The sequence below is a fragment of the Carassius auratus genome, chromosome 6, assembly GCF_003368295.1.
Source record: "Carassius auratus strain Wakin chromosome 6, ASM336829v1, whole genome shotgun sequence".
In the NCBI taxonomy this organism is placed as follows: Eukaryota; Metazoa; Chordata; class Actinopteri; order Cypriniformes; family Cyprinidae; genus Carassius; species Carassius auratus.
This window is the reverse complement of record NC_039248.1, coordinates 8773653-8792255: the sequence shown is the minus strand read 5'-3', so window position 1 is coordinate 8792255 and position 18603 is coordinate 8773653. Positions and strand designations below refer to the sequence as shown.

Below are 18603 nucleotides of genomic sequence, written 5' to 3'. Positions count from 1 at the left end.
TGGGGTGTTGTTGTTGGGGTGTTTACCCCCCTTGTTTAAATCGCTACTGACTGCCTAATCCTAACCCAACCCTTAATCCTAACCCCTCCCCCACACCTACTCCTAAACCTACCAATACTAGGAGGGTAATAATTCGGCAGGGGGTTGAAATTGGGCACAAACACTGGAACTGGAGGTGGCTGTTGTGGGAATTTTCTTGTATATGCTGTCTCAGGTGATGCTTCCCTCGCAAATTTTTTGTATGCCTTATATGTGCCCTTTCCTGAGTTGGTAAAAGCCCCGTTCATCTTGGGCACCGCTCCACCTATGTTCCCTCAGATTCTTATCTAAACAGGGTGCTGCTACTAGGGATCTGTTGAGAGAGTTCCTTCAGCAAGCTTATACAAGAGCAAGTGGTAGCCCCTGTGTAACAGGCAAGACTTAAAATGCACTGAGAACTTGGTAAACAAGTGAGCGATTTCAAACACAGCAACTTTTTGGGCTATGTGATTGCTATTAGTCAACTTCCCTTGTTTTCCATTATTCACATGACATCTAAACCAATCAGCATATTTGATCCATATGAACCAATCAAGACAGAACTTTGGCTGCCATTATCAGTCTCTTTTTTTATTTTTCACTGATATAGATATTTACACAACTATGATGACTTCCACTGGTGAGAAACCTGGAAACGGTTCATTTATCTTAATAATGGAGTTTTTGTCTGCTGAAAGTTTTTCCTCAGAAAGACATGTCATCAGCTGGGGATATTTGCATTTGACAAGAAGATGATAGATAGATAGATAGATAGATAGATAGATAGATAGATAGATAGATAGATAGATAGATAGATAGAAAATAGAACAATATGATAGAACAAATTATTTTTGTACAATCTGTTTAACAACAGGAACTTTAATAGTCAGAAGTATTGGGTAAAAAAAACTATGTCTGTAAAAATTTAAATGTGGAGAATGCAAAATGGTCTTTTTGAGAATGTATGCACTTTTCAACTAAATAAATAGTATGAAGTCAAAATGAGGATTTTTCCTAACCACGAGATGGCAGTATAGCTCGTTTATAAAATAACCACAACAACATAAAAGCTGGCCTCTATTTATCTCCGAACGCCTTTTTATATAGATAAAAGTATTATTATTATTTTTCTACCTGCTGGTATTTCTGTACATAATAGTAATGTTTTACAAACGGAATACTCATATAACAAGATACAGTCATATAAAATATACAATTCAGTCTTGAGATTTTGCACATTAAACAATAACGTTCTATTTTATGGTTTAATACTAATTGGTCTTTCATACAAAAACATTTAAAGTAGATGGTGAAATTATTCCTTTTTGAATGCAGGTTGTTGCTTTTTTTTTTTTAATCAAAATAAATTGTCATCATTTGACTGCATAACCAACAATGTGTGGTTTGATCATAAAAAACAGAGGAGCTTGGATGTGACGTAGCTGTAGGTCCGAGAATCCAGCTGCCTCAAGCTGCTTCCAAGTAGCACGGGTTGTCTCACAGCCATCACCGAAATAATACCTGACAAACACACAAGTAAAGCATAGACTTTCTTATTCTACAGTGGTCAATGGTCATATGCTTTGTTACAATTATTCCAGTATTCCAACAGTATGTAAATTGTTAAGAGTATGGTTTCAAAGTAAAAAGCAAAAAAAAAAAAAAAAAGACTTTATGTGTGGGTGATTGAATGCATACATTTTTTGTTATATTTACGCAGGCATTTTACCAACTAATATTTTTTCAAAGCTATAACATAGTCTTTTAGCTTTATATTTGCCACTATATTAACTTTACCATAAGTTTATTTACTTCAGCTTTATATAAATAACTAGTATTATTATTATTATTATTATTATAAAAGTGATTAAAATTCAGTTGAGATGATAAGTAAAATATAATGGTGATTTTATAAATACTGTGTGCTTTTATATTACCAGAATGGTTGAAGAACATGTTGAAAAAAGTAAATCCAGCTTGAGGGGTCAGACACCACATGTTCAAGGAAGAAAAATGCACCTCCCTGAAGAAAAATAAAAAGAAGAAGCAAAGTTATATTTCTCAACCCATAATTGTGTATTTGAATATAGGTTATTTAGCATAAAAATTTCCAGCATTTAAAAACAGCATCTGCCCTAGGAAGTCATCTGCCACCTGGGAAGTTGTGGCTTAGTGCAGGAAGTAGTGGCTTAGTGGTTAGAGAGTTTAACGCTTAACCCTAAGGTTGTGGGTTTGAATCTTGGTTGTGTGTTCACTGCTGTGTGTGTGCACTTTGGAGGGGTTAAATGCAGAGCATGAATTCTGAGTATCGGTCACTGTAGTTCGCTGTATGTCACCTCACTTAAAACTAATGGGTTTATCACAGTCTACTTGTTGTTATGTAATGCTGTTACCTTTCATTTTAAATAAACTTAATGTTATCAATAGTTACTCTCTGAGGCTTGGGAGTGATGAGAGACCATGAAATACCATCAACAAATACTGGACTTCCACCAGCTGAGCACTGACTGTCCACAACTTACAGGCCTCAGAACTCTCTTTGCTTCTTGCAGAACCTTCTGCGTGTCCTGGACTGTGCACAGAACCAGCGTGCACACCACAACATCCATCGCGTTGCTCTCCACCGCCTTTAGATTCTCCCCCGACGCCACTATGAAGCTGTCATAAACGAGGTGGTCGTTTTTCGCCATGCTTTTCTCAAGGTACTTTTGGAAATGCGGGTTGGGGTCGATGCATGTGATCCTGCAGCCCGTCGGGTAATGCTCAAAGTTCGCCCCGGATCCGCAGCCCAGCTCCAGGATGCGCAGAGAGCCTTTCGCGGGGAAGAATTTTTCCAGGTTTCGAAATAGTTCCCTTTTGCTGTCGTTCATTTTATCATTGTAGGAGAACGAGAATTTATAGACGATTAAAGGAAAGACGCGTTTGTAGATAGACATAAGTCCAATCACCTCCGCAATTTGCAGCGGTAGAGTGAGGACTTTGACTAAAAAAGCGAAAGAGTTCATAAACAGCGTCATTTTAGCGACAAACCTGGAGCACTAACAGCTGTATTTAGTAGACCAGAAGGGACTAGCTGTTGCGCGCACCTTGTGACATTGCTCAGGGTTGCCATGTTTTCACAACAAGATCCATCAAGTTTCCACTCAGAACTCAACCGAAACTAACCGAATCTCGGTTTCCGGGTGGATCTCCAGTAAAAAACGAATATCGATTGGGTAAAAAACACGTTTTTGATCGGGTTCCCCTGGTAAAATTCGCATTTTAGGTGCTAAATATCGCGTTATTTGGGTCGCTTCAAATCGCGGACATGAAAAACAACCCGAGGCAACGGTATTAAAGTAGCCCAATTCCGCGGGAAAACCGTGGTCTTGGCAACACTGCAACGCATGTGATCAGCATGTGACATACTCCAGACAGGCAGTACTCCACTCTGTCGACAGATGACGTCCGTGTATAAATAATAATAGTGGATCCACCTTTCTTTTCCTCACTTAAAGCAACCCTCGAAGATATCCTACAAAGTTTTGTATATTTTCATTAGAAAAAGAATTTACACTTATAACATTATACTTTGTATTATCTGTGGTTCTTAGACTCCCACTCAGTGCTATAGAAGTTTACACAACTATGATGACTTTCGCTAGTGAGAAACCCAGAAATTGACATTTTATCTTAATAATGTAGTTTCTGTCTATTGAACGTTTTCTCAGCTCTAGAGAATTAGTTTCCAACTCAGGTTTAAAATCTCTCTTTATCCTGCTTTTCTACTGTCTATGTAGCTACCCAGTTATAACAACTTTCATTGCTGGAGCATTTATTTTCTTGAAAACATTATGGAAACATTACTTTTACATGTTCGCTGAACATTCTGAAACAAGTAGTAAGATTTAAAAAAATGAATAAAAAATGTTTCAGAAAATCTTTTTGTCTGTCTATCTATCTATCTATCTATCTATCTATCTATCTATCTATCTATCTATCTATCTATCTATCTATCTATCTATCCATCTATCCATCTATCCATCTATCCATCTATCTATCTATCTATCTATCTATCTATCTATCTATCTATCTTCTTCTTCTTGACAAATGCAATTATCCCTAAAATCCTCTGCGGTGACTGAGATTAGGAGTTAGGAGTTTCTTACTTGAGATTAGGTTTACAGTAATATCTTTAGACGCTGTAAGCTCCTGTAATACTTGCACGCAACATTATAAAAATATACATCACTAACACATAAAAATTTACACTTTTATTAATCTGCACTGCAGACAGTGTCATTTGAAGATGCCTCTGTGTCCCATTTGGCTTATGCATAAAGTGGGGCTTCAGCACCAAGGACAGTGACTAAACACATGGCTAGTGGCGCATTGCACAGCAAGGCTTCATCCACTTGAGGCTCATCAGTGAGGACTAGAAAAGATGCTCAGGTGGCCCAGAAGGGGGAGTTGGAGGTAGACTAAAGCTGTTGTTTCCTTTCACTCCCTAACAGGATTAGAGGAAGATTAACTATTGATTGCAACCTTTGACCATGTGCCTACTTCCTTAGCCACACTGCTGGAATCAGCCCCACAAACAATGCCACAATATAATCTTGCACTGACCACTGAACTTAAAATAACAAAGATACTTTTCCGTGCCCATATGTCCCCAATGAATTTCATTGGAAAGTCTGCATTTGTCCTCAGCAATAGTGCACCCAAAAATGAACATTTGCTGAAAAAAATCCAAGATATAGGTGAATTTGTTTATTCATCAGAATAGATTTTAAGAAATTTAGCATTAAATAACAAGAGAAAGCAACAATACATGTATTTGTCATGGAAGCAATGGTTTGAAGTTAAAAATGTCTTAATCATGGATTTGTCTCTTTCTTGTGGATCTCTGTGATGTTTTATCAGATGTTTGAACTGTCGCCTGTTTGCTGCAGAACATCTGTTGGTGAGGTGACTGGTTGAGTGATGCAATGCATTTTGCCAAATCTGTTCTGATAAAGAAACAAATGCATCTAAATATTGGATGGCCTATATTTTCATTTTGGGGTTAACTATTTCTTTATGTGACTTTGTGCTTCACAGATATTTTAAAGCATATATAACCTCAAATAAGTTTTTGTTGGAACAAGTGTTTATTGTTCCACACATTATATTGAAGATATTGAAATGTTCTTTGTGTATGCTTAAACGGAAATATCACCATTTAGCCTAATTTGAAAGCCAGTACCATATGATGACACCATAAATGACAGCAAATTGTATTCTGTATTTGTCATTGTGTGTTCTGAATGAACTTCCTAAAATTGCAATATATAATTTAATTTTAATTTTAAAAAAAAATTGTAAATTAGGCCTATATATTGGCAAATTTAGAAAGTTTATTCAGAACACACAATGTATATAGAATACAATTTTCAGATTTTTATTTTATTCTGATTAAACAGTCCTGATTCGATTTAAAATAATAATAATTTGAGTCCGTTAACATTTGTTGTAACAGAAGTTAGAAGATTAGGTTAATGTTACTGTGAAGTGGTAAATATAATTAGACTCGGATCATTGTGATTGATATTCCGATTTAGCGCTGTTTCGCTTACGTGGCAGCGTTCTGTCGGTCAGTACGGAAGTCGGAAGTAGGGTACTTGCAGACGCTCCCTAACAATTTGCTGAGAGTCATCAATTATGCAGGCTAGCCGTACGCACTGGGAAGGAAGATAGCGGCAACAATATGGCGACATCCGCAGTTTCTCCTGGGTCTTTTTAAACATCCTTAGGCACGCAAGATCTACATGTATCTCTCTTAATGCGGAAAAAGTAAGTAGACTTTCTCTTGACTACAGCGCAAGTGTGGTGGTTTTTCAGGTGTTTAAAGCCTGTTCTGAGCGTGTCTCATACCTGGACTCATCTGCCGCAGAGCGGTCTCTCGCGCTCAGCATCTTTCCTGCTCACAGATGTGGATAGGCTTGCTGCAGGAAAACGCCAGTAAACACACCAGTCACTACTAACAGCTATTGTATTGATTAAACAGAGGCTATGCAAAGGGAAAAAGTCTGACTGAGGTAAATGAGGGTGTTGGCCTGGCGCTGGAAACATAAAATTAGCGTGTGTGTCGAAATGTAGAACATACGCACACCATGGGACAGGCAAGTACGACCGCCGCAAACTTTATTGCATGGGAATATTGTCCGGGCAAACTGACGCAAGACGCAGTATTCAGCATGCAGATGTCATTTGAGACAATGTTTTGTAACGTAACATGTCAAAATCACTAATGTGGCAGTTTTAGTCCCCCTGCGCCTGCATTCCCCCTCCCTTTAAGTTACCCTCGCCATACTTCTTTGGGCTGGTCTTCCTAGAATCGCTGCGTTTCCGTTTTTGCCGTTAAAAACGGGGACTACAACCCCCGTTTTCTCATTCACTCCTCCCTGAGGCGTTAGCGGCATGATGCGCCCAACTGTGTGCGCGGTTGCGGGTTAAATCACAGAGAGGACGGTACGACTGCACGGGTGTGGTGCTGGAGCGGACAGAGTCCCAAATGTTCTTGAAGTGTTCAGACGTGAATGCCATTGAAACCAACAGGATATAAATCTAGACTTATAATAAAACATCGCAGGCACGACTGTCTGAGACGTCAGTGGTGTTCAGATGTAGATGTTTCACAGATTGATTCGCTGGCTCGTGCCTTCGCTCGAGCTCCGCTCAGATCCACTGCAGTATTTCAGTCAAGAGCGTGGGGCCCACGCGTGTAAGTACATATGCCATAATTACAAACAAACTTGGACGTACCGATCTGTAAATCCCATAACATGTAGCGCCTTCATATGCGCACAACTTGTTAGGAGGAGAAATTGCGTAATACCCGTGAGGGGTTGAGGTAGGAACCGGTTTAATATGTTCTTACTATCGCTCATGCTTTATAACTTATACTTGCTTTGAAATGACGAGGACCGTTTCCTGAATGGGGTGTATGTTAATGTTGGTGTAACCAAACAAGATTTACAAAACCAAAAGGAGAGATAGTTAAATGTAATCAAAAACGACATATTTGTGTGTTTATGTGTGTTGAAATCTAAAAACATAGAGTCAGATTTTATGGCCTTTATTCTCCACACGGGATAGGCCGGCGAGGTTCGTCCTCGTGACAGCTGTGCATCTCCCCACCCCCCTCGATGTACAGTGCCAGAAGCCTAGCGTTCGCTTTCCATATAATTTCGTTAAAGGCATCAAATACGGGCAAGTCATGTTTCATCGTGGCTTGAGGCAGGATGTGATTTTTTTCACCTAGCCTAGAGGACAAGCGTGAGCTCGCGCTGAGCGGTGCTGAACGGACAGCGCCGCTAAACTCGACGGCATCTAGGACAGCGGACTTGTCTCGGCTTCCTAAAAACATACACTTATTCTTGCTTGACGAAGAATACTTTTGCGATGTTAAGGGAACGTACAGATTAGCAGAGATGAGAGCACGCAATGACTTTGCTTGAAAGCACGTAAGTAGCCTAACCTGTCGAATGGCATCGGTTATTCTGGATTTAACGTGTAGGTGTTTTAACTCGAGGCAATCGACAAGTGGAGGTCGTACCATTAAACAGCATATTCGTTTTCTATAACCAAAGATGGCAAGACAAGAAAGAAAATGCAGTAGTTTTGTTAAGGTCATTGTGTGTACATATTGTCAGGGCCTGTCTATCTGATGTATCACCTTGAACTGAGGCGTCTCTACAGTATCCCAGGAAGGAGACTTGGAGGTTGGACACAGCAGTGTGTAACTTTAGACGCACGTCATAGTGTTGTTTACTTTGTATTTCTTTTGCCTAAAAAAACCTAATGTGTCTATGGCAAGCTGGCTTAACAAACATTCATTAAAATTAACCACTAATGCTGTTTTTTTTTTTAAACATAATTTAAATAACGAGTAAGCAATCCAATAAAGACAAGTATCTTTTTTTTTTTCAAATTTGGTATTGACTTCGTTATATAAGTATTCAGTTTATTGTTTCTAGTAAGTTCAAGTGCTAGTGATTAAATAAATACATAATTGTCACTAATGTAATAAACAACTAGTGTTGAATGAAAAAGTTATAAATAAAACAAATAATATTGGATTACATTTTACAAGAGTACTATTTCATACTTTTACTTAAAACTTTCATGTTTAATTAAATGCTACTTGCTTTTTCTTAGTAATTATTTGTAAAATGTACTATCAGTTTCTGAGTGAAATAGTTTCAAAGCCATTTTTTTATAATGAATAGTGAATAATGAAAAATATGAATACTATTCACAATTGGATTGCTTAATCCACTTATATTATTATTTAATAATTGCTTAATACGTAATTTAAAATAGATTATATCTAAATAATGCCAGAATTCATGAATAAATGTTAAAAGTATAATTGAGTTGCTGTAGATCAGGAAGCCTTTTAATGGTGATAAAGTCACCCATCATATTGAGTAGTTCTAGTAAAACTGGATCAAGTACAAGCAGTGATTTGAAAACATATTTATTGAAAGTGAATACTTGTTTTCTGTACTAAAAAGTAAAGAAATAAGTACTTATGTTTACTGAGCAATTATTAACTCATTACTGAATGTAAACTATAAGACTGCTTTATAGAAATTAAAAAAATGCTAGTTAAATGTTATAAATGTTAAAATGACTTGCCATAGGTCGATCAGGAAGCTTTCTGTTTTAATGTGGGTAAAGTCGCCCATCATAAAGAGTGTCACGTGACCGTGGGCACTTCACTATTGATTTTGTCGGTGCTGACTTAACTGAATCCATTTTGGTGTATAAATAATTAACAGACTGTGTCATTAAGGATATGGAGAACAGGGATTCAGCATTGGGCATCATATAAAACAATCCAGCAAAAAGACAAGTGAAAGAGAATCGTTAGTGTTGGCTGTTATGTTTAATATTTTTGAAAGTGAATGTGAAAGTATGTGATGTCTGTATGACACATCATATAGCACTTACATGAGTTAAGATATGTGGATGTGGAGATGATGGTCTGAAAACATGCATTTCAGTAATCAGTTGAAGAGAGCATCATGTCATCAATGGTTATGTGCGCTCATACAAAGTGCTTATGTGCTCATATTCTTTTCTTGTTTTTGCTTGTCTAATTAGTTTGGTACTAGAAAAGTACACATTTTACATTGATCACTGGGCTATAAATGCAAGTCAGCTCTGCAATAGAAAATGTTTGTAAAGGGACATTCTGGAAAAGGAATAGCCCAGTTTAGTGGAGCCTGAGGGACTAGGCTGGGACTGACTCCGCAACACACACCTGGAACACAGGAGAGGGTGACTAAGTAGTACCAATGCCATTTAGAGTTTTTCCTGCACATTCGTTATAAATCTTTAATGGGATTGTTCTTCACAGACAAAACTCTATAGGGGAAGTTAATTTGTTAACTCGTTGTACATCAAGTGTAGTGTGTAAATTCTACAAATTGACATGAGTGAAAGAGTGACATGATGGTTTATGTGAGTATATATTAGGGATATGCCGGTATCAAATTTTCCTGTTGCGATTAATCGCTCATGCTTTTATCACGGAAAACGGTATGATCACGGTATTGAAATTTAGTTTTAAAAATAATACAGCTTATAATACAGTATAACAGGTTAAAAAGCTTTTTTTCTTATAACATTTAAATACAATAAAGCAATACAGAAAAATAAAGATAAAAGTTTTGCATGAATTAAAGTACAAAAGAACTATAAAGACCCATAGGTTGTCAGGGCCGGGAACCAGAACTCAAATGCAGACCAGAGTGTCAGTTCAAGTAAAGGTAAATTTATTAACACCAAGTTTTTAACTGAGATGTATGCTGAGCCGGGTATGTTCTCGCAGAACAGACGGTTGGTGATCCAGTTTCAGTAATCTGTGTCCTGAGGTTCTGGTGAGAGATTTGATTCCAAGGTTCAGGCTGGAACACTGCGATCAAAAAATAGGAAAAACTTAGTTAGCTCTCAATTTCCCAAACAAATTACAAAATACAGATAACTCAAAAATACGGGTCGGCTGGCGTGTACTCGTACTGAATGGTACAACGATCCGGCGGGGACTGGAAAGTTGGTCTGGCTTTTATAAGAGAGTAGATTGCTTGAAATGGAACAGGTGTGCTTGACTGACGTGATGAACTGCAGGTGAGAAGACAGGATCACTGGAGAACACGCCCACCAACAATCTCAAAGCAGCCAGAGCCAGGATCACGACCAAGGGTTTGTGACATAGGTATAACTTTACAATAAGATCTCTTTAGTGCACCATTAACATTCACAATGAACAATAGCTATATTTGCTACAGAAGTTATTAATCTTTGTTAAAAAAATAAGTTTTAGTTCATGTTAGCTCATTAAATAATACAGTTGAAACTTTAGATTTTATCAACATGTTATTAAATATTGGAATACCTAAGATGAATGAATGTTCAGAAGAATTTTTCATTGGCAGTTTTTGTTAACTAATAAATTAATGTAAAAATGAAGCCCTAATGTAAAATGTAAATTAACAATAAAAAAAATCAAAACAGTTTCAAAACTTTCTACCTTGTAGTCCATATTAAAATAGCATATTAAGACTTAATACTTAAGTATTTGGAATTGTGATGAACATCATAGCAAATGCACAAATCTGATTGGCTATTTAAAATTATTAAATATGTTTTAGAAAGTAGGGCAGCTGGTTTATTTGCTGTGTTTCAAGGGTAAGGACTGCATTTTCTGCAGTTTAGCACCATCTGCTGTCAAAGAATGAATGTGCTTTCATTCAGCGCGTCCCTCACGTGTTCCTCCATGTGCTTCTCTTACGTGCTTGTTTACGAGCTTGTTTATGTCTTTCAAGCAGCATACAGCGGTGTTGTGCATTTTGACCAGTTGATGGGGATAGTATTTTTAAAATGCATTCCAAATTCTGAACAATTTGTAATATATTATTATTCACGGTATTTAGAAGTGGCCACGATAACAATATTTAGCATATTCATTACCGTGATATATCACATTACCGAATATTGGCACAAGTCTAGTATACACACACACACACACACACACACACACACACAGATTTAGGCATTGAAACACTTTGGACAGAGTTAATCTCAAAATGGCCAAATATTGGCTGACTAATCAGTCTGGTCAATATATCAAGTCTGTCACTTCAAACATAAATAGCAAAGGGGCACTGTTAAATTGGTTGTACTGTCCTATAGTGTCTTTATAACACCATAATGTGTTGTTTTTTCAGTATTATTTAGGTTAGGCGATTCAGTCGGAAACACGATTTTCTCCATCCTGTGCTAGAGATTCCTTGTCAACAGTCAGCACACATATATGAAAACGCATAAGTATACCTTGACAATAATGTTACCTTTAAATTGGTAGGACTACTGTCTTGAGCAACTGGACATTTGCATGATGAGATGAACTTTTGTACAGAATCCTCCATTTTATGTTGTCTGAGAAGAAAAAGCCAGAAAGTGCTTAATCAGCATAGTGTGTTTAATGTATAAACTCAGTATTAAATGAATGAAGTGGAGAGGTTGTGATTTGTGATACACAAACACTTGATTAAATGCAGTGATTTCATTCTGAACAATGGCATTACATAATAAATCTGGAAGAGACAGACTGAATATTTCTCAATTGATTGAATGTTTAATATGACGTTTTTTGGAATGGGTTTGATGACATCATGGGCTGGAATATTAGTTAGTATAATCCAGGCCATCACAGACGGTTGAGAAGGGCAGTAATGCAGTTATGACCTTACCCTCTAATGTACATTCTCTCTGTCTCTCTCGCTCTCTTTCATGCACACACACGTACAGGTTTAGACTCCAGTGCTGCAGCACATTTGGTATTATTCTGCTTGGTCATCTTCTTCTTAACGGACATAATGAATGTGTGTGTGTGTGTGTGTATGAGTATAAGAGTGAGAAAAGAGGATGACCAATAACAGAAGCCACTGAAATCAATGGATAGTTAGCAAATACACACACATGCAAATATGCTTATAAAGTAGAAATGTTTGTTTTGTTTGTCTGTAATTATTAGCTTTGATAACGTCATTTTGAAATTTAATTTCTGTTCTTTTTCTTTCCTCATTGTTCCCTTTCTGGATCTGTCTGGGTACCTCCCTCTCCCCTCCTTTTCCTAGAGCTAGCTGTCCTGACTGGCTTCTAAATAAAGAGGACTCTGCTGCAGGATGACAATATGGCTGCGCAGCTGCTTGCACCTCCCGGCCCCGATAGCTTCAAGAGGTTTACCCCAGAATCTTTGGCCAACATCGAGAAGCGCATCGCTGAGGAGAAGAAAAAGAAGCCTGTTAAGCCCAGATCTGATAGCAGTCACCGTGATGACGATGATGACAACAAACCGAAGCCCAACACTGACTTGGAAGCAGGGAAGAGCGTTCCCTTTATTTACGGGGACGTTCCTTCTAACATGTTGGCTGTGCCCCTGGAGGACTTGGACCCCTTCTATTTGAACGAGAAAGTGAGTGAGCTTTGAGTCCATATCATCCCTGATAGGATTCATCTTCCATGCAGGTGGAATATGATTTTCCTCACTAAGATGAATTAAGAAGTGTTCTGAATGCTTCGCTCTACAGCTTCTGGGAGAGCTGGAGGAAAGAGAGAGTGGTGGAAAGGTTTGGAAAAGTGCAGAGAGGATAGAAGTTGGTGAATCAAACTTGCTAACTTATTATACCTTTGTTTGGATGGATGAACAGATTATATGATATAGGAACAAATGAGTATAAGGCTTTGCCATAACGGTATGGTTAGTAAAGATGTTTGTTGAGATTAAAATGTTACAATTTTGTGTATTTTGGGTATAAATGCTTGCAAAGTTAATGTTCACCCGAAAGTGAACATTCTTCACTTATCTATTCACCCTCAAGTTGTTCCAAACCTGTATGAGTTTCTTTCTGCTGCTGAAAATGAAAGAAGATATTTAAGAATGAGGATGACCAAACAGTAGGTGGTCCCCATTAACTTCCATAGTACAGGGGTAGAAAATGCTATGGATGTCAGTGGGTTATTCGTAGTCACAATATCTTCTTTTATGTTCAGCAGAGGAAAGAAACTCATACAGGTTTGGAACAACTTGCGGGTGAGCGATAATGACAGAATTTTCCTATGTAAAATATTGGCCCCCTTGGTAAATATGATCAAAGAAGGCTGTGAAAATTGAACTGTATTGTTAATCCTTTTGATCTTTTATTTAAAAAATTCACAAAAATGTATCCTTTCATTGGATAATAAGACTTTAAAATGGGGGGAAATATCATTATGAAATAAAAGTTTTTCTCAATTACTCATTGGCCACAATTAACGGCTCCCTTTTGGTGGAGAAAATTTAGACCTATTAAACTGGCAAATGGAAGTTTCAAAAAGTATTTCCATTTGCCAGTTTAATAGGTCTAAATTTTCTCCTCTATTGCCTGATGAGGTTAGAGAACACCTGACAAGAGATCAGAGACCATTCCTTTACCAAGAACCACTCCAGACCCTTCAGATTTCCAGCTTCTCCTCTTTAGTTCACACCTCTCATTTTCTATAGGGTTCAGGTCAGAGGACTGGAATGGCTATTGCAGAAGCCATTGTGTTGTTTTTAAGGTTTGTGTTTGGATAATTGTTTGGATTGGAAGATCCAAACATGGCCCATTATAAGATTTCTAACAGAGTCAATCACTTACTGATTTTTTATCTGTTGGTATTTGATAGAATCCATGATGCCATGTGTCTAAACAAGATGTCCAGGACCTCCAGCAGAAATATCGGCCCACAACATCAAAAATAGAGCAGTATATTTCATTGTACACATGGGGTACTTTTTTTCTCTGTGTGTTTGCTGCTAAAAAGCTAATTTTTAGTTTCATTTTAGTAGATCATAGAAGCCAGTCCCATTTGAAGTTCCAGTCGTGTCTGATAAATGAATATGCTGGAGTTTGTTTTTTCGTCTACGATATAGACACACGTCCTCTTCCAGTCAGATTTGTAACATTTTATGTTGATGGAAAATCTTAATTATTGCCTTGATGGTGGAAATGTCTTAAAGCCACTTCACCAATTTGTGAAGCTCAATTATATTTTGCTGCACATCAGAAATATATTCTTTGTTTTTTTCTCATTGTGAAGGATGAGGAAGGGAATTTGAGCTTTGTTTTCCCTCCTCTTTCTGTGATTTCTGTGATACAGGTAGCCATGGCTGGATAATTTCATGTTCATAATCATGCAGGACTGCTCAAAATTGTGAATATGAATGGGAATATAATTCAGAGATATTTTACTCAGTATAATTTCTAGGGGCGCCAATAATTGTGTCCAATGAGTATTTGAGAAAGACCATTATTTCATAATGGTATTCCCCCCGTATTAAATTCTTATTATCCAATGTGATTTTTTTTTAATAAAACATCAAAAGGATTAACAATGCAGATGAATTTTCACATTCTTCTTTGATCATATTTACCAAGGGGGCCAATATTTTTGGCCACAACTGTATATGGGTAAAGGAGCGGTGCACCCACATTAGCTCCTCCTTGTTGGTACACTAGAGGTATGTGTTACATATCCGAGCATAGTGTGACATGTGTTATTCAGTGGGAGTTGAGGAGATATTTTGAGAGAAAATTAGTAGAGGAAACAGAATATTGGTCTTGTCTGTGTTTTTATCATTTGTCGCACACATTACCATATCCACCTTGCATTACCAGAAATAACGTGCATTGCTGCCAGCGCGTCCCATCCAACATATTACATCCCCTTTCCGGCCCTCCCTCCTCCTCTCCCTCTTGGCAAGTGGTATGTTTTTGTTATAACTGCAGCAGCTGTGGTAGAGTCATGCATTGTGGGGAAGGGTTAAAGAGAACAAAAAGAGAAAAGGAATGCAGAGTTGCAGTTTTTCTGGTCCCTTGGAAAAAGAGCCAGTCAGGATGTCAGGAAGCCCTGTAGTCACATGTGTTTGTTTGCATGTGATTGTGAGATATGGGATGCAGTATGTGAGGGCTTGACATCTGGATAGAGTTTTTAAAAACTAAAAACTTACTTTAATGGATGATTTGTGACTGTGATCATTGAATATGTTTTGTTCATGATTTATGAATTGATTAGTAGGTAAATTAATGGATGGTTTATTATTTTAAGTGGTTCAATGTAATTATATTGTTTTATTTTCTAAATTATTAAATACATTAATGCATAGTTAATTGTTATGGGTCACTATAATTTGTATTTTCACTATAATTCACAAATTTTTCTCTATATTATTAATCTACATTATTATGAATTGTTTATTTTTATCAATAATTATATTTTGTTTAAACAATATTTTATATCTATATTACTTTTCTGTTTTAATCTGATTAGTAGATACATTAATGGATGGTGAATGGATTTTTGTATGTACCATATTTTATATTTATATTTATATTATTATAACTCCTATAGCTTTATTTAGCAATACTGAAAATATTTCATTAGAACTTTATTCACTCTCTTAAAGATAGACTGATAGATGCATCTTAGCGCATTGTGAAAGTTGTAAATAAAGACTGAGAAGTGTTGGTTAGCGGTTGGATGGGGTGTTGGTGATTTGAGGCCTTACGGTAAATGCACTCAGTGATGTCTAGTAGATCGGATGTACTTGGAGTTAAGTGCAACATTGATGCTATATCCAGTTTTTCCACTGTTGAGCCCCCATACACACACACTTCTCACTTCTTCCCTCATCCTCCTTCCCCGCAGCAGATCCCTTAGCTCTTGTCCACATCTTCATGTCTCTCTGTCTCTTCTCTGTAGATAATGAAATTTTCAGTAGCTTTGCAGCATATCACTTATGATGTCACAAGGAAAGAGCAATAGGCTGCATTGTGTGTGTGCAGGTGTTGACATAAGGCTGTTATCACATGTACATGATCATTAAGCTCCATGCTTTTGTAGCAGGTTTTAGTTTTGCTCATATGCAAAATCGCATACCTTTTGTATACACACGAGTTACAGTTGAAACTATGCTTGTATTGTGATTATTTGATTATTTGTTGTGGTTACGCAGCCTGAGGAGTGTGTCGCTGGACTGACACTGAAACACTCATCGATATGAAGATTCAGAGAAGAGTGGAATGATTTTTAGCCCAGGATACTGACAGTTGCAGCTATGTCATCGGCAAAGTGTAGCATTGTGAGAGTGGGAGCTCCCGCCAGCGGAGGAAGCCCACAGTCTGTCGCAGTGTGTGTGTATGTGTGTGTGAGAGCGACTCGGGGGAAACCAGTGCTCAGTATTCAGTAACACATGGAGCCTTCTGGGCGGTTCACAGTTTTTGCTAGTGCTTTGGGATTCTGTGCTTCAAAATGACAGCTGTCTTCAAACAGAAGACACAGCGATTTCTGACTGACACACGCTGTCTTTTAAATTTATGATTTTGTTAAGTGTGTTTTAGTTTTTGACATGATTAAATGCACAGACAGACAGAAAAATGCAGTGAAAAAGGAGCTAGGGGATGGAGAAACAGAGAGATAGAGTCACTCTGAGTTGAAGTTGCTCATTTTGTCCTCCTTCAGACAGCTGTCTATTTTTAATCTAATTAGATTTCAGGAAGAATCTCATCCACTCGTCTCTGTGGTGTTTCCTCGGGTGTGTGTATGTGTGTGTGTGTGTGTATGTAAGTAAAGCAATGTAAAGTATTCTATGTGTTTAAAGAAATATCGTCTTTTATTTAGTTTTATTATTATTATCATTTTTCAGTAAAACTCAAAGAATGCTTACAACAAAAGAAATATATTAGAGCTAGAAAGGATAAAAAAGATGTTAAGATTTTTTTTTTTTTTTTTTTTTTTTAGAAAAGGTTTTTGTTGTACCCCAGTGGCAAATAAAAAATAAATGTAACTAAATAATATATATAATAATAACAATAATAAAGCAAGTAAGAAAAAATATTCACCAAAGGAAAAAGAAAAAAAGGGAATCGGGAATAATTGAAAAGATATATAAAAGCACAATTTTACTTATTTGACATGAAGTGTGTACAGTATGTGTGTGTAAACTTAGATTCATGTGGTTTCTATGATGAGTATGTGGATGAAGATTTCAATTTTTTATACATTATGCAGGATCAAAGCAGTTTTGCAGGGCTTTTGACCCACCTTCCTTTCTTCCTTTCTTCCCTCCCCCTCCTTCTCACTTTTCCCTGTCCCACACACACTATCTGGAGTCAGCACTTCTGCATCTGATGGATCGCAGTGTTAGTGGTTAGCATTAGCGTTAGTATTACATTCTGAGTTCCTGTAAGAGCTCCATATCTTTGCCAGAGCTCACTGCAGTTGTCTTAGCTCCATTCGTGTAAATATATCCATAGATGGGTTTTAATAGGCTTGATTTACAAATAGCCTTTTTATTTTTATTATTTTTTTAAATGAAAAACTTATATGGGTGTATTTGAATATTTTATACAGTTTGTAAATTTATGTTGAATGTGGCTGTCATTTTTAGATAAAGACAAAGTTCTTGTCATGTTAACCTTTCAATTATGTTGTTATTTTTCAATTATGTAACTTGTTTTTTGGGAATGTGTGCCCTCGCTCACCATGCACCCTGACATATGTAAATAATATCTCTCCTTCTTTCTTCTTTTTTCCTTTTCCTCTTTTTCTCTTCAGACCTTTATAGTGCTTAACAAAGGAAAAACTATCTTCCGTTTCAGTGCCACACCTTCATTATATATCATTAGTCCTTTTAGCCTATTCAGGCTAATAGCAATTAAAATTTTGATACACTCATATCCTTTTCAGTGCTCCAAACATTGTTCATGTTATTTATAACTGTTCTTGTTTCTTATCTATGCTTAATCTGTCTGTCTGAAATCTGACAACAATGCTTTGTTAAATGTATAGGTTTTATCAAATTTATTACTGACGAATTACCAGTTGCACCCTATAATCTGTATCACAATACATAATTTTAAGCATTTTAATTAAATGTTCTGATAATAAGAGAGTTCTGAACTAAAGCTTGTTGTGCTGTGACACAGACAGTGATTAAAAGACAATTATTCATATGAGGCTAGCGAAATACTTCTTCCTTATGAAAAATAGCTAATGCTTATGTCCTCATCCGACAACTGATGTGTGACCCCAGAATTTACCACATCATTTTATGAAATTGTTTCAATGTTATTTTTCATTATAGTTTTGATATCAGTTCAATATTTAAGAGATTACCACGGAATTTCCTTAACTACTTCTTACACTTTTTAGCATGATCATCATGTGTACAATTTTGACAAATTGTGTCTTCATGACATTCAGCAATCCTCCAGAATGGTCCAAACAAGTAGAGTAAGTATTCTATTCCATTCTATTCCAGAATTCTAGTCTGGTCTATGCAGATGTTCTTCATGCAGTAGCATAGCAAAAAGGGATAGAAAAATTGCTGGGTCTATTTTAGGGGTAACTAGGGTTAACGGAGTTTCATTGGAGTCCTTGAAAAACTTAGTGAGCAACATTTTAGGACATCATCTTAATTATGCTGCCTCCTTAGACATTACGGTTAAATTCTAAGGCAGTGTCACATGTATC

General features: G+C 36.9%; 2 protein-coding genes across 4 annotated transcripts in view; one reads left to right on the top strand and one right to left on the bottom strand.

The window, feature by feature from the left end:
* Window positions 1-1149: 1149 nt before the first annotated feature.
* On the bottom strand, window positions 1150-3344 carry LOC113094273 (methyltransferase-like protein 7A). Its single transcript, XM_026259982.1, has 3 exons — window positions 2541-3344; window positions 1956-2041; window positions 1150-1539 (listed from the first exon to the last, which is right to left on the bottom strand). The coding sequence occupies exons 1-3, from the start codon at window positions 3033-3035 to the stop codon at window positions 1392-1394; spliced, it is 729 nt and encodes a 242-aa protein (XP_026115767.1). The 5' UTR covers window positions 3036-3344; the 3' UTR covers window positions 1150-1391.
* A 2346-nt stretch (window positions 3345-5690) lies between these two features.
* Window positions 5691-18603, top strand: part of scn8ab (sodium channel, voltage gated, type VIII, alpha subunit b) — a 51485-nt gene continuing 38572 nt past the window's right edge. For 2 of the 3 annotated variants that reach the window (XM_026259952.1, XM_026259969.1), the window contains exons 1-4: window positions 5691-5829; window positions 12186-12523; window positions 17686-17804; window positions 18274-18363. In XM_026259952.1, the coding sequence (XP_026115737.1) occupies window positions 12242-12523; window positions 17686-17804; window positions 18274-18363 (491 nt within the window). In that variant the 5' untranslated portion in view covers window positions 5691-5829; window positions 12186-12241. Of the gene's footprint in view, window positions 5830-10182; window positions 10262-12185; window positions 12524-17685; window positions 17805-18273; window positions 18364-18603 lie in introns of those variants that run through there. The other variant, XM_026259960.1, reaches the window with a different exon arrangement.